Raw genomic sequence first — 16382 nt, 5'->3', positions numbered from 1 at the left:
TATCTGAATGAATAATTTGAGTATTCAATCAAGCTCCATTGACTATGATGGATGATCAGTTTTTTGTCTTTGCAGGTAATAATCTTTTTTTAAATGTCGCTGTACAATTCAAATTAATATATTCGTGAGATTCATGTCAACACAGTTGATAATTATAAAACTCAAGGTGAATCAATATTTGAAAATATTCCTGCATAACCTGAACAGACTAACTCAACATCAATAAAATCAAAATCAATCAATAAAAATAATAATGATGTCCGATCATCGATCCTTTGGACTAATAAGATAAGCTACAGAAATGAAGCGTAAAGATCTATTAAAATTGAATTAACCTTCAAATCTGTAATTTTAATATTGAAGGTCAATAATTTTTAAAGCAATTATTATAACATTCAATAATTTCTGGCCAAACCTCATAGCAACAATAGACAACTCGTCTGAACATGGATGATGAGAATATGGAACATGGGAGATTGATCTTGATGAACGAAAAATTTATAAAATACATTTTAAAGTAAGTTTAGTTAACCAGTCATCAGGATTGACGAACAAGAAAGTTTATATTTATAATATATAATATTTAAATTGTAGCCATTCATCAATAATTATCTTTAAAATGAGTAAAGCAATAATTATATTAGTTAGTCTGATTCTAGCCTGTGAGTTGATTCAATGTGAATCGGACAAGCAAAGTCCTGTATTGCAAATTGCCAATGGACAGATCAAGGGAAGATTGAAACAGTTTCGTGGGATTGAAGTACAGCAATATTTATGTATTCCTTATGGTGAACCTCCTATCGATAAGTTACGATTCAAAAAGCCATTACCGAAATCAGCCTGGGCCAATGTTTTACCTGCCGATGAATGGGGTCCATATTGTCTTCAACCAAAATACTGGACAACAGGAAAAGGTTTAAATTATTCAGAAGATTGTCTGTGTCTCAATGTATTTACAACCTCAGTTGCCATTGAAGACGCTAAACAAGGCAATGATGAGCTTCGACCGGTTATGGTTTGGATTCATGGTGGAGCATTCATTTTTGGTTCAGCCAATAATCCAGATCAGTTTGATGGAACGGCATTAGCTGCTTTGGAGGATGTGGTTGTTGTAACAATAAACTATCGTCTTGGTGAATTTGGTTTCTTACATTTACCCGAAGCTGGAGTTCCTGGTAATATGGGTCTTTGGGATCAACAGTTGGCTTTGAAATGGGTTCAAGATAATGCCAAATACTTTGGCGGTGATCAAAATAAAGTAACAATATTTGGTGAATCAGCTGGTTCAATTTCGGTATCAGCTCACATAGTATCGCCCCAATCAAAAGGCTTGTTTAAAAATGCAATTATGCAAAGTGGTTCAATCTATGATATCAATCGATGGACAGTTAAAAATTTGTCTCAGACCTTTCTCGCCAAGATTGGCTGTGTCCCTCCAAATGATATCAACCAATGTTTATCCTTATTTGATTATAACAAAAATCCTGAAACACAATTTTTATGGTTTTGGCCAATTGTGGGTGATGAATTTTTACCCAAATTACCTGAGGAAATAATTGAAACTAAAGGTGTTGATCCATCTATCAATGTCTTGCTCGGAACAGTTGGTTATGAAGGAGCTAACATGATTGTCATGAAAGATCCAATAACTTTCCACCCAACCAGCCCTGCCAATCTAACTCTAATCCAGGCTAAAAAAATTTTAAACCATTTACTTGGACCTTCAAGTTGTGATTATTTTTTTGAAAAATACTCTTACAATACATCTTCAAGTGATGAGATTCGGTTAATGGTGACCAAGATTATTGGTGATGTCATCTTGACGTGTCCAACTTATGTTTTTGGTAAAGATTTGGTTCAAAAAAATGGATTGTCAAATGTTTATGCTTATTATCAAAGCTATAAGCCAACTATAACATTACTCGGAACTGATATCAGTAAATGGATACCAGCAAGTCATGGTGATGATATCTTGTTAGTTTTTGGTCATCCTTTAGCTGAACCTGAAAAATATTCCTCTGACGACTTGATACTTTCACATTTCATGGTAAACATTTGGGCAACATTCGCTAAAACAGGGTAAATTTCAAACAAATTTTAATAAAATTATTCCTTCACCTATCAATAGTAATTAGTAATTTGCTTTGATTGCAGAGAGCCATTCTCTATCGGACCTCATAGATGGTCGAAATGGACCGAGAAAGAAGATAAAGTTACTACTTTCACAATGGAATTGAATCCTCAAAGCATTGGCCCGATTGATGGTGTAGTTAGGCCTTGTCTCGATAATTGGCCTTTCCCACTGGAGAAACCATACAATCTTAATAGTGAAATTGGTGAGTCTCAACCTTCTAATTATAACCTAATCTTTTCAGTCTAAAATTCGTTTAAATTTAGTAGTTAATTCGCTTCTCTTTTACAGGTAAACTACTCGAGCTTAAATAACTTTTGATTTACTTAAATCAGTTGGTTGGTAAGCATTAATCTGGTAATTTGACCAGCTCTGCACAGATCAAAACCATTGAAGAAGGATATCTGTCCTACAAATTCAATTCATTAGAGAGGTATTGACAGTTTCGAATCATCACCAATGAGCTTCACAACTAACAATACTTTTAATGTTAATCTAATTCTTGAAACCATTGAACCTGTGTGATGGTTCGGCAATTTTTTTTGTCCACTTATGAGTTGAAGATTGTGAGTTTCATCTCGTAAATAAATCAGATTAATTAATCAAATTGATAAATTTCTTTACGCAACAGCATGGTTTATCATTTCAATCAAGACTTGAATGGTTAAGATTGAAATGTTTAAAATAAATAAAATAACCATTAAAACAACTAAATAATTAACAAGTCAAAAAGTACAGTAAATATCAATCTGATCAGGCCATTCAAGCTTGGAGCAAAATGGCTTGGTATAAGATCTTCAGGCTTATCATCGGCAAATTGTTTAACTTCAGCTAAACTATTGACTCCAGTACCAACTAGCAATTTATATTTAAATCCATTGTTATAACCAAATGCAATATCAGTATCACATCTGTCTCCAATAACCATAGTTCGATCAGGGTTTACAGTTGGATGAATATGCCTGATACTGTTTTAAGGTATGACCGGTAAAGTTTGAGAATAATTTTTGAAAAATATATGGTTTTTAACTTAAAGCAAAATCAGATTTTGACGCCTTTGTCCATTTAAGGTCATAACTTGACAATTTCTGATCAAAATCGGCTTATTTTGCACAAAATGTGCTTGAGAAGTTTGCCTTTATTTTAACGATTCAATGGTGCCTGTAAGTCTAGTCTAACTGATGCAATTCAATTCTAAAAAATTATTCTCAAACTTTACCGGTCATACCTTATTTGGTTTTCTAATAGAAAACATCTTTTTCCTGGTAACATTTTCAATTGATTGAACGTAACTTCCAGTCCCAGGAATAACGACTCCCTTCGGTCCAGGGAACGAGAAATCAGTATTTGTAGACATTATTAAATCAGGTGATACTCTTGAAATATAAGCGCTAGCTTTAATCAATTTCATAGCGGAAACTTTGTAAGTCATACCACAGCAGAAACATACAGATCAAATGGAATAGCATGATAATTGATTCCATCTTCATTGAACAGCTTAGCTTCTTCCTCGTCATCATTAATTTGTGAAGATGGAGGGACTACATTGAACCCAGCCGATTCAGTATCAGCCTCAAAACTGGCGAATCAAGACAATCAGTAAAAGATAAATTTCCAAGGGCGATTGCAGTAGCGAAACTTGTTACCATCACTTCATCTATGGTTGATTCAAATCCAAGCGAGTTCAATTTGGCCAGTAATGATTCTCGAAATTTGCTGCTATTGTTGGTCGCAAAAACAATCCGTTTTCCCATCGATCTCATATTCTTGGAGAAATCTGCAGCTCCTTCAATGGGTCGTTTCTCTATTCAAGTAACTCCATCACAATCACTTATTGTCGTATCAATATCATTTTTACCGGTAATTAATTTAGTTTCTAACATATTATTTGCTTTGGTGTTGATTTCTCGATGAAATTTGTTGAAAGATGATGTTAACTTTTTTGCAATTTGAGACATTAAACTTTAACCTAAAGCAGCTTTTAAACACTTGACATGAAAGTACACAGAATTTTAAGTGTAAAAAATTATCAGGAATTGATTAAATTACAATCAACCATATAAATAAACTAACTATTAACGAAATAAAATACAAATCAATAATTATAACAAAAAGCTTTTAACAATCCGAGTTAATTCATATCATTCATATCATAAAGCAATTCAATATAATGCCATCTCTTTGAATCAAAATCAACTAATTTAAGCAAAATACTTAAATACTGCAATTTAAGACGAATAGATTTAACTGTTGAACATTGATTCAGTTAATAAGATTATCAAATGTATTAAGATTCTGCTACAAAATTGAGGCTTGTTTTCAACAGACACATCGGAATAGATTTGTAAGCATTCATGTTTGGTTTATTGAACTAGAAATTAAATAAGCTTTTAACCGCGATTTTAAAACCGATAATTATTAAAATTTATAATAACTGTTAATCATCCTTTTTCAAAAATCATCCGAAGAGGTGTCAATTAGGCTAACTGTGATTTCTGAATTTTGATAAACAATTAATTCTAAATGTTATATTTAACCAAAAGATGGCAGCCGTATTATCACAGCGAATAAAATTTTACAGCTGTTTTACCTAATAGCTCGAATGAATTGACTTTTAATCCTAATTTGTGTAAATAAAGACGATTTTAATGACTTTTGGATCATCATAAATCTAACGACGTAAGTTGTAACAATGTTACTGTGAACCATTGGATTCTTCAATGTATCCCCCAATCATTGACATCAGATGAAAAATGAAATCATTTTTCAAATTAATCTTTTTTCATCTTGCTGAAGCTCAAGCCGATTGAATGATGATCCTCCTTATTTGAGACAATTAGTGTTTTAATTATACTTATAAAACGATTTCTTATTAGGTAAGTGACCGTCTTTTCTTTGACCATTCTAAACTTTTACTTTCATGTTTATTTTCAAGTCTTTTGTCCAATTTTTAAGGTATGTCTGACTCCGATGCTGCAAAAAATACTGAGGTTAAACCCTCAGCTAGTGGTAAATCTCCAACAGATGATGGTCCTTGTGACGATTTACACTACGATATGATGACCTCTTCTTACACAGAAATCTCTTTTGATGAAAGTGATTTAGAGGATGGTATTGAAGCTGATGATAATAATGGTGACTCAACAAACTCAGGTGATTTTCCTTTCATTTATTATCGAGTTTGTACATTTTAACATGTATTTTTGTTTTCTTAGCTGATGCCAGTAAAAATAAGCAAATTCCCGGCAGTTTATCATTGCCTCATTTATCTTCAACTATTATTGATTGGAGCGAACGAGCTAAAGCAGAGTACGAAGCTGAGTTTGGTAATACATCTGCAAACAAGCCATCTACTGAAGAAAAAGAAAAACTTGCGGGAAATATTGAATACTCAGACGATGGTATGATCACATTCGTCGCCCATGATCTGGAAAACAAATTACGCTTATCTTCAGTCATGTCAAGCCCTTGTATTAGTTCCTCTAGTGACGAACCATCCTCTTCGAATTCAGCCACTCTAGACTTGAATTTTCTGAGTAAATTAGAGTCCCAAGCTCAACAAATCTCCAAAAATTTGGACCAAGTGATGAAATATATCTACAATTATACATGTCAAGTATCTTCTTTGACACTTAATAGTGTAAAAAACTTTGAAACTTGTTTAACTGCAACCTGTGATTCCGTTGATTCCAATATAAAGTTAATGTATCAATTAATGGCCAAATACGAAGAACTTGGAAGTGTCATGTCTCCAATTGAAAAATTAGCAGATGAAATAAAAGAAGTGAAAAGGCTGCTTGCTCTTTTTGAGAGAGAAATGGAAACAAATCGATACCAACAGTGAAATATTGTATATGAACGATGAACCAAGCAATCTACAAATAAAGAAAATTATCAAGGAATTTATAAATTTCCAACATGCAAAACTAATGAGTCAATATTTTGAGTTGCGCTTCATAACATTAAAGATGTAAAGTCAAATCGGAAAAAGAATACAATTCCATCTGGTGCTCTACTCTTTGGTGTGTTTGCATTCTGTGCTTTAACAAATTGTTACTCTTTGGAGCAAATTAACCTCTTTAATTGCAAGTTAATTTTACTTAATTTTTCAGTCATGTCAAGCCCTTGTATTAGTTCTTTCAGTGACGAAGCATTATCTTCGAGTTTGGCTACTCTAGACTTGACCAGCTTTTGCATTATAGTGGGTGTAGAATCATGCGGTATTCGTCAATGAACAGCTATGAGTAGTTGAGAGTAGACGTATCGAAGACACCTTATAACAGGTCCGTGAATGTTATGAACGTTATCTGGCTACGTAACGTAGTACCAGATCACAGACGTAATGATTTACAGACAGCTGTAAATCTTTAACTTACAAGTTACTTTTTTAGTCAGCAGATGGAGACTATCGGTACATAAAGCAATTTACATTGTAAGTCCATTGAATATAAGCTTTATTCAGTTAACTAATATACAATTAAGTCGGCAACATAAATAATGAGGAATAATTTAACACCTTTAACTCATCTTAATCACATCTGTCGACCCAAACACTTGGATTCAACGAAACATTTTTAATTATAAAATGTACTCTTGTGTTGCCCTACACTTAAAATGTTGAAACCAGAATCTTGATCACAACCATAATTTATTTAGCAAATTAGATGATTAAATTTGCACCATTTATTGAAGTAAAATATTGCAATGTTTGTCTACCGTTAAACCCAATTTACATGAGAAAAGAGATTAAAATTTGATTGAATTGTTTAATCTACAACAATAACCAGCAAGATTGAATGGTAATAAATCTGAAACCAATTTTACCTTTCCATAATAAATATTAGGGAAAAAGGTCAAACTGAACGGTTATTATAGCATTTATTATACCATCATTAGATGATATTACTGTTGATCCGTCATTTATTATTTAATATAAAAAGGCTTTTCAACAACATTCAAGGTAAATAATAAGTGAAATACTAATAAATATTGACCATTGGGACAACACATTTAATAAAAATGGTTAAATAACCAGAAATGAAAGAGCAATCTAATCAATTGATTAAAACTCATTTACTGGATTCCAAGCACATTATAATCTGGTATTGAATGAGCAACCAATGAAGTGATTAGTAAATGAAGCATAAACCATTTGTTTGACCACAACTGTTTTAACAGGTCAAAGATAACCATATAAATATAATTAAATACAAGAAACAATCTATTATTAAAAATATCAATATAACATCAAACCTGATCAACAATAAGCTCACCAAGTAAACCAATAATTGATATTAATGATCATCACTCCCTGTTTTCCTGATTATATCAACCTGTTAACCATTCTAGATCAACACCAATCATTAAATTAATGATATTATTATGAACCAGACAATAGTTTTAACCAGAAAACAATTGAAGAGCAAAAAGATTGACAAAAAATCGAGAAAAGATTGAAAATGAATTGCAATTTGAATTGTGTTTGTTGAATGTTTAATTGTGATTGAACTGACTTGTTCAATCAATCAACAATTGAAGATGATATCACAATGAAACCGATGAATGTTGATAAACTGAAAACATATCAAACCTTGATGAACCTCAACTACTCAACTTTTTTTATTCAAATCTACCTTTTTTTACCTGATCACGTTTTTACCTTTTTTTGCTCATTTTTCTGTTCATGTTGAAAATCGTGTCTACATTTACTCATCTCTTTCTTTTCACCTTTCCTACCTTTTGATGATCATCATTATCATCTTCTTTTGTTGCTTCTTTCGTTGATGCTAAACTGACATTCGTCAATATCAATGAACACAACAAAACTGGAAAAGATGAAAACACATATGTAGATAGGTAAAGATTGACAGCAGTTTAGGTGATCTTCAATGGTTAGAAGAAGAAGAAGAAGAAGAAGATCAAGATGAAGATTGTATATAGATGAAGATAATAATGAATATGAAGGTTCATCAGCTGACAGAAGGAAGAGAAAAGAAGAAAAAAATGAGAGAAAAAAGCACGTTCCAATCAAATTATTTTACCTTGCAATAACCTTTACCTTGATAGTAATTATAATGATGATAACAAATTGAAAAAAATGAAACATTTGTTAATCAACAATAGACGAGAGTGAAAAAAAAACAATTTCAATTTGAGTTCAACTGAACACGATTCCCTTAAAATGCAAGAAAAGATAAAAATGTTAATTTTAAATGTTGACCAACATTTCATTATAAATGTCATTGAATCAGTTTACCTTGAAAGGCTACATTGATCTCAAGTCCATCATCGAGTCTTTCAGTTTAAACAAAAGATGTAAAAAAGTGGACATTGGTTGGAGACTTGATTTCAAGGCTTCAGGGTTAATTGCGAGATTCAGAGTTAATTTAAGGTTAACAATCAATTGTATAGGACAGTTGTGAATGTGGTAAAACAAGAAACAAAAGTAAGCTTTTAACTTGCGCTTAAGGGAATCACGTGAGGAAAACATTAAACTCATAGAAAGATGATGTAAAGGAGGAGTCATGATGATAATGATGATGATGATGAAGAGCTGATTGATTTAATAACCAGAATACAATAGTTAATATTATTATATAGAAGGTTAATGTTGATATTCATTTTTACCTTTTCCTAGTTACTCATCAAATGTAACTCCATTTAATCAAATAATATTACCATTGGTTCACCTTAACAGTTCAAGGTGGGTTTAAAAGGTAACATGTAATTATCTTGGTTACCTTTTTCCTTTCCATTAACATTATTATCATTTTTAACACTATTATCATCAATTGATAGGTTAATCTATCGTAATGGGAAAACCAATTGAAATGATTTTCTCAATGGTAAATGTTTCTCTCTCTTTTAATATTTCAATTCTATAATGAAAATTGAAATGATTATCATGAAACACACCAACGCCCTGTTATCAAATGTTAGTTAATTGTAATATGAGACTGATTCCACCTCTTAAAGACACACAATTAACTCAATGATCACTTTTGTTTCATCTTTAATCATCTTTTTGTTGGTTTTTTTTTCTTCAACTTTCATCTTGAGCTTGCCTCTTCCCTCAGGTAACAGACTCACAAATTGAGTGAAAATTATTATCAAAACTAATAATAATTATCAAGAAGAGACAAATTAACAGGTAAAGCAATAAAAGTTAGTTTCTAATTAAAAGAAACTTTTTTTATGAATTTTCATCCCATTTTGCAATTTATGTTGAATCAGTACTCTAGTGGGTGGTGTTGATGGTCAACCTTTTTTAACTTGAAAACAATGAACTTTATCAGTAAACAGTCGATGCTTTTCATGATGTTGATCATCATTAAGTGCAGCAACTCCTCTTATCTTATTGCATTTCATTTGACTGGACATCATTCATCTCGATGACCATAGGAATGTAATTGGATATCCTGTTAACAACAATAAAAGGGAAAAGAAACTCGCAACTGTTCCGGTTGTTTCTTACCTTAACCTCCTCCTTTTATCTTAAGTAGACTCTTAATTACCTGTGAGATGTTGGAAGAAAGCAAGATAATCAGAAGAAAAGTGTATAAAAAAATTAACCTCTGACCTAAAGATTTCATGATGGAGAAGAAGAAAAAAGGAGAAGAAGAAGAAAAGTTAAGATGGAAAAGAAATTTTCGTGTTGTTCATGTTGATCATCTTTTATCTTCTCTCTTCTTTCATCTCCTCCTTTCGTTTATCATCTTCTCTCATCTCTAATGTAAAGACAATTAGTAACATTAATTAAAAAGGTTGAAGCAAAGAACCCAAAAAGGTAACCATTTTTTTGTTGGTTGCTCGTTTTGTTGTTTTTTTGCAGTTTCTTGTTCATCATAATAATTAGAGTCACACAATGTACAAGTTTACAAGCAAATTGTTGATAATCACAAAGGTAATTAAAAGGTATTTACATTTGCAAAACAATACAAATGGTTCAAGTTGAAGGAGGAGTTTTGGCTGGTTTCAAGAAATGCATTCTCAATGCAACGATACGAGGTGAAGAGGGCGGAGGAGTGGGAGGTGGTAGTTGGGTTTGTGTAAAGGGCAGTGGTGGGTTAGTTGAAGAGTCAGTTGAGGAGAAACAAAAAGGGCAAATGAGATTCAGGTTGTCATGTGAAAAAGTAAAATGTACGTGCTCAGGATGCTCATGAATGGGCGACCATTCAAATGGCAGAACAAGAAAGAAAACAGTTTTTTTCTCCTCATTTTGTATCGCTTTTTTTACCTCACTTTCAAAGCAACCCAAATTAAATTGCAATTAACAATGATAGAAATTACTCTTGATAATTAATTTTCTGTTTCCACTGCTTTTTGCCACTCAAAATCACAATCATTTGGATAATTTTTCAACCTTTTTGTATCGCTTGAATTACACTCAAACTCAAGTGAACAATTTACTGGACAGTTTTCACTTGATTACTTGATTACCAGTTTACACTTGTGTTTCATTTTAGGTTGAACATTAAAATGTTTTCAAATAAATGAATCTGAAATGTAAACCTATTTGAAGCTGATCAACATCAAGATGAGTTGAGTTTTTGATGAAAATATGGCGATCCATTTAATGAATAAAATTAATTTCATCTTAAAGGTTTATCAATGGTTCTAGTGATCTGATTCATCTGATTAAAGTGTAATAACGACGAAAGGGGCTGAAATTAATAATCATAACAAGAGTCTGGATAGTTTTTTGAGCAAAAATGGCAAATTTATGCCCAACCCGAAAGGCCTCTTCAATGTTTACTTTATCATTTTTTGTTCATCATTAGCTTTTTGTTAAACTTTGTTTCTGTTACCCTGGTAAACGAAATAATAATAACAATATCATCATCACCATTATCATTATAACTGATAACAGAGTCTATGTTACACTGATAATACTGGAACAGTGTTCATGGACAGAAAACATAATATTTTGTTTGTAACCCAACAAAGTGTAATACATTTAGTTTTGACAAGTTATTTAATTGTGAGACCAACCCTAATTATACCTTTTCCTTTCAAAACGACTCATCCACATCATTGATAATAACATATATACTAAACTCCCTCTCCTCCTTGCTCATCATCATCATCATAATCATCATTATTACTATCATCATTTCTCCACTTACCTAAGGCTCAATAAACACTTAACTTTTACTATCAAAAGAAAGGTAATATAAATACCATTTAACACTTTTCTTCCTCATCTTTTCTCTCCGTTAACACATCTTCAATTTCATCTCAGCATCTTCATCCATTCCAAGATAATTTACTTACCTACTGATGACTCCCCAGTGGGTCAACAGCCTAACAACACTCCCTGTCACCCCTTTGGCTTCTGTTGGCTTCTGTCTATTCAATCTCAACCTTAGCAAGCATCAAAATAACGAGTAAAGTTGATTAAAAAATCAATTTCTTAAATGAATTGATGAGTTGATCAATTTCACAGAAATTTAAATTCATGAAATTCTGAACCAATTGTTATCAGTACAATGAAAGTGAAAAGATTTTATAACAATATAAGAAAAGCAACTTTTCCTTTTTTGGTCTTTTTCATGATAAACATTTCATCTTGAGGCTTTATTGGCAAAAGACAGGTAAACCTGGAAAGAGGAAGATGTAGAGATGATGAGAGGAGGAGGAGGAGGAAGAAGAAAGAGGATTGAAGGGCTTTTGTTGATATTTACAGCCTAAGGGTAACTGTGAAATATCTTACGATCGTTTTGTAATTTTGGTGTTACCAACGAATCAGCTGCCATATCATTATCTTATTACCTATTAGTTTCATTTATCTTCTTATCCTTCTTCCTTTTTTCGCTTTCTTTTTTTTTGCTACAAAAAAAGCATTTTTGGCCCCAAAATGGGTAAATAAATTGAGGGAAAAAAAGGAGAAGAGAAAAAATCAAAAATAACAATTTCTCATTGATGGATAAACAACAGACTTGCAGCAAAGTTACCTTGTCATGAGTCTAAAAAAGCAAAGTCAATATGTTGAAATGAAAAGAGCGTGAATTGAAAGTAATCATTTTTCAACGAAATGCAATTAATTTGAACAATCAAAAATCAAACTCAAGTCATTGTAAACTTGTCAATCATTTTTCAATGCAAATGTATTCAAGTAATTGGTGCCAATGCAAATGAGCAAATGCAATTGCATTATCATGAAATTTCATGCAAATTAACCAGAATTCATTAATTAAGCCACTTTTGTGGTTTAATTTCAACATTTTCACTCAAATTGATATCACTTCATTCACCAATATAATGACATGAAATTATTCATAACTCTGAATCGACTTTTGATGATTATTTTTACCATGCAAATTGAACTTGAAAATGTTGATTTATTGGATTACTTTCAATAAATCATTGAACAAAACAAGAATTTGAATTTAATTGTAAACTTTAAATTGATTTAATCAAATTGCAGATGAAAAGCCTTTCATTTGATTGTCAAGTTGAAATGATAAATTGGTTAAGATGGGAAACAACAAAAGTCATCTTTCCATTTAAACTTGAGACTCTATTAATATAGCTTTGATTGATGATTGATAATTAACAGAAAATAACTGAAGAAACCATGAGACTGATGAAGATGATGAGAATGATGATGAAGATGAGGATGTATTAGATGAGCAAGATAATCGGATGAGAAGGAAAAGTAAACTCATCATCTGATTGGTAAATAAACAGAGAGAAAGATCGTGTTAATCATGTATTTATACTCTAATGAGCATGGTAATTATAATGAAAAGATGTGAAAGATGGCGAGAAGGAAAAGAAGCTCAAAAACAATGTTATCATTTCAACCAATCATTTGACATAGCTGAATCTGGTTACATGGAAACATGTTTAAAATGATTATCCTGAAAAGATAAACTCTTGAGATTTATAGACCATTTAAATGTTTCTTTTTCATGAACTTTTCTAGTTTTGTTTACAATGAAATATTGCAAGAAAAAAAAGTCAAATATTATTTTTCCTTTTTTCCAACTTTTTCAACTTTTTTTCATATAATAAAATAACATCAATTGTTTGCGCTTTTTATGCTTGCCAACCTTTGCGTGAGCTGATAATCATCAAGCCTCTAGCTATCAACAATTTTCACTTTTCAATGCTAATAATATTATTTGAAATTTTAAAATACATTTGACAGTTTATAACAATTTGAGACAACATGGCGAAAGAAGATGAATAAAAGGAAGAAAATGAAAAGAAATGAACATCATTCTCTTCCTTCCGATTGTATCAATCTTATCCTTAATAACTGAACCTCCTCCTCCTCCCACAACACAATAGGTTGAAAGACCTTGCAAGACACGATTAAGTATAACTTTTCTTGAAAATAACATTTTTATAAATATCCAATTTCGGTGTAAAAAACATTAAATTTTACCCCAAAAAAGAAAGCAAAGACTACACCCTTCATCGGCTCCTCTTTTCTGGTCTAATCTTTCGTTGTCATCTTCCTTCATCACTGACAAGGTACTTTACAATAATCAGGACAATAGGTAAGGTTTCATTTTAAATTTAAACCATTAATCAAGGTTGATAACAACTGTTATCACAACTCGAGAAATACGTTTTTACCATTTCTGGGGAAAGCCAATGAAAGTAAATTGAATGAACCTTCAAAAATGGGTAAAAATCTCATAAAATGTGATATTAATTTTTACTGTTATTTATTACATTCTTGTTATGATCATCATAATAATACCTTTTGTTCAGCTTTCTTTTTACCATTCAATAAATAATGTGATAAACAATTTGAAAGGAGAAATGAATTTCAACAGAAATCATGAAAACATTGAAACATTGATTATCATGAAAAAAGTTGCCATTTGTTAAATGATTAAAAAAACATTATTTTAATAATAATATTAAAACGATTATTTGGTGAAGAGAAGAAAAATTTGAAGACAAATTGTTTCTTCCATCATTTAAATGGTTCTCATCATTATACAACAGGAAAATTATGATTTGTTACTGATGATGATGATGATGATAATGAAAATTGTGAATTAAAATTTTCATCATCAACTTGAACCCTGAAGCAGTTTATAATTGGAACGCCTTCAATTTCAAATTAATATGAAAAGGAAAACATTTGATTCATTTTATTTAATTTTCATTTTTTAAGAGAAAAAAATCATTTATTCTTCTTCTTTTACCTTTTAATATTAGTTATCAATTCTGTTACCAATTAATCAATGGTTATATGTTATCATTAGTCTATGTATGTTTATCAATTTGGACGCACCCTGAACCTGAATATTATTATCATGATAAAGTTCTGGGGGAGGAAAGTTATTATTACTTGGGTTTGGGTTGAACTTGGGTCAATCTTGCATGTTGTTGATGAGTTTACACCATTTCATTCAATCAATTGTTTCATGTAAATTAGTTAATTTAAATTGTCTTGTAAGTTAACTTGAAAATAGATGTTATTTTCAAATGCAAACTCCCACACTTTGAATATGTTAATTGTTGCATAAAATATGTACATTTGTTTGGATAAATTCACTTTGATTATTAACATAATTAACATTAACTGTTAACCAGTTTTCAATTTAATGTTAATCCAATTTACAATTAAGTATCTCACACTTGTGCACACCTTTAATTTCAATTGAAACAATTAACTCAACTAACTGAATGGTAAGCGTTGGAATGAATGATTTTGATTAATATTTTGTTGACAGGTTGAAATAATGAATCAAAAAATTGATATTCAAGTTATTCCAATTGATTGTTGAACACCTTTGAACACTTGGTTCATGATTGTTGACCAACGATTGAGATAAATTTCAAGTAAATGGTCAAAACATTTGCTTTTTGTTCATGTTTGCGTGTTCAATGTTTTCATAAACAGTTATTGTGTTGAAAAATAGCCAACTGAAACAAAAGTGATTTCACCTTAAATCACGAAAAATAAATTACAACTTTTGAGAGGAAAAAGTCAATTAATCAAAGCATCATTTAGCTGAAGTAGATAACATTTTTCAACACAAGGTGATGAATAGAATGACAAATCAATGGTTAAACAGATGATTTCAATTGCTACTGTTTCTTTGAAATGGCAATAAATTGATGGAAAGGTAAATCAACTTTATATTAATTAGTTTAAGAGTTATGATATGAAAAAAGGTTGAGACGTGGTTTGTCACACCTTTCATGAAATCAAAGTGAATACAATTGTTGTGCCTTGAAGCTGTTTATCAGATTAGACTCATCATTGGTAAAGGATTAAACAGGTTGATATCTTTTTAATCAACTTTTATAACAATCAATATAATAATCTTAATGAATCTTTGTTAATTTTGTTCATCATCAGCATCATAATTATGGTTAAAGGCAAAGAAATGTTCAAATCATAATCATAATAGTAATTAAGAAACGTGCTTTTGGAACATTATTAATTTGTTGAAGAATAACCTTTAATTAGGTTTAAATAGTTGATCATCAACTAGCAACAATTAAAATAGCAATGATAATCACCAGAGAATCTCAATAGAAACAAAAAACATCGAAACAACTGAACAAATTTCAATGAATTTCACTCGATTTGTTGACAATATTGAAGCTTCTCACGATTGCCAATGATTGGTGATTGATAGCAATTGAGAATCACTTTTAATTAAGTGAAAAGGAAAACAAATTGTTGCCCAAAATCAGTGGACAATTTAAGTGAAAGTTAAGTGATGAAAACAAGAGACTTGACGACTCATCATCTTCATCCTGGTAACATTAAATAAGTTTCAATTGAATTGGACAAAACAAACAAACAATTTAACAAAAAATGGTAAAGTTGATGACATATTTGAAAGTCTGTTCATTCAGTGTTTACATGATGATGTACTCTGCTTTGGTTAATAACAATAATTGACACTTGATAATAACTTTATCATGACCTGATTTATCCTGAATTTGTTTGCAGTCAATGAACATTGTCAATGATGATAATTAACAGTCATCTTTGAGTAATTTTTGCTATATTTTTGCTCGTTTTTTTCTTGCGCTTTACAAATTCATTGAATTGGGAAAAGCAAAACTGGTTCCATTTGTTTACATGACTTTTAACCTTGCTGATGAGAGTGATGAGGATAATGAGGATGATAATGATTATCAATACTCTAAAGTATACAAGTTTCCATCTTTTCTCAGTGAATTATTTAAAATTAACGGTAAACTCAATATTTCCTGGCATTTTTGTTTCATCATTATCATCATCATCTCAACATTTTCTGTTTCTTTT

The 16382-nt window shown here is 31.0% G+C and overlaps 3 protein-coding genes across 6 annotated transcripts; 2 read left to right on the top strand and 1 right to left on the bottom strand.

Moving 5' to 3' along the window:
- The first annotated feature begins 471 nt into the window (after window positions 1-471).
- On the top strand, window positions 472-2738 carry LOC107370097 (acetylcholinesterase-1-like). The gene is made up of 3 exons (XM_015938079.3): window positions 472-2079; window positions 2155-2336; window positions 2423-2738. The coding sequence occupies exons 1-3, from the start codon at window positions 620-622 to the stop codon at window positions 2443-2445; spliced, it is 1665 nt and encodes a 554-aa protein (XP_015793565.1). The 5' UTR covers window positions 472-619; the 3' UTR covers window positions 2446-2738.
- LOC112539670 (chronophin-like) lies at window positions 2734-3552 on the bottom strand. The gene is made up of 2 exons (XM_089266803.1): window positions 3360-3552; window positions 2734-3099 (listed from the first exon to the last, which is right to left on the bottom strand). The coding sequence occupies exons 1-2, from the start codon at window positions 3401-3403 to the stop codon at window positions 2841-2843; spliced, it is 303 nt and encodes a 100-aa protein (XP_089122929.1). The 5' UTR covers window positions 3404-3552; the 3' UTR covers window positions 2734-2840.
- Window positions 3553-4750: 1198 nt separating this feature from the next.
- Window positions 4751-6057, top strand: BORCS6 (BLOC-1 related complex subunit 6). Of its 4 annotated transcripts, none has more exons than XM_015938132.3 (4): window positions 4751-4810; window positions 4928-5007; window positions 5087-5284; window positions 5347-6057. In XM_015938132.3, the coding sequence occupies exons 3-4, from the start codon at window positions 5089-5091 to the stop codon at window positions 5973-5975; spliced, it is 825 nt and encodes a 274-aa protein (XP_015793618.1). In that variant the 5' UTR covers window positions 4751-4810; window positions 4928-5007; window positions 5087-5088; the 3' UTR covers window positions 5976-6057. The 4 variants fall into 4 exon arrangements, with proteins under 4 accessions (XP_015793618.1, XP_015793620.1, XP_015793619.1 ...); XM_015938134.3 differs by having other exon boundaries at window positions 5067-5284; XM_015938133.3 differs by having other exon boundaries at window positions 4751-5007.
- The last annotated feature ends 10325 nt before the right edge of the window (window positions 6058-16382 follow it).

The sequence above is a fragment of the Tetranychus urticae genome, chromosome 1 (genome assembly GCF_039701765.1).
Source record: "Tetranychus urticae isolate SD_2017Ah chromosome 1, NJAU_TeUrti_SD_1.0, whole genome shotgun sequence".
Classification (NCBI taxonomy): Eukaryota; Metazoa; Arthropoda; class Arachnida; order Trombidiformes; family Tetranychidae; genus Tetranychus; species Tetranychus urticae.
Note: the sequence above shows the minus strand (reverse complement) of the source record. Positions and strands in the feature narration are given on the sequence as shown.

Coding starts and splice junctions, on each gene's coding strand:
- BORCS6 (XM_015938132.3), top strand. CDS start 5,089: ATGTCTGACTCCGATGCTGCAAAAAATACTGAGGTTAAACCCTCAGCT. Junction 5,285..5,346: donor TGGTGACTCAACAAACTCAG/GTGATTTTCCTT, acceptor TTGTTTTCTTAG/CTGATGCCAGTAAAAATAAG.
- LOC107370097 (XM_015938079.3), top strand. CDS start 620: ATGAGTAAAGCAATAATTATATTAGTTAGTCTGATTCTAGCCTGTGAG. Junction 2,080..2,154: donor GCAACATTCGCTAAAACAGG/GTAAATTTCAAA, acceptor CTTTGATTGCAG/AGAGCCATTCTCTATCGGAC. Junction 2,337..2,422: donor CAATCTTAATAGTGAAATTG/GTGAGTCTCAAC, acceptor TCTCTTTTACAG/GTAAACTACTCGAGCTTAAA.
- LOC112539670 (XM_089266803.1), bottom strand. CDS start 3,403: ATGTTACCAGGAAAAAGATGTTTTCTATTAGAAAACCAAATAAG. Junction 3,100..3,359: donor CTATTAGAAAACCAAATAAG/GTATGACCGGTA, acceptor ACCTTAAAACAG/TATCAGGCATATTCATCCAA.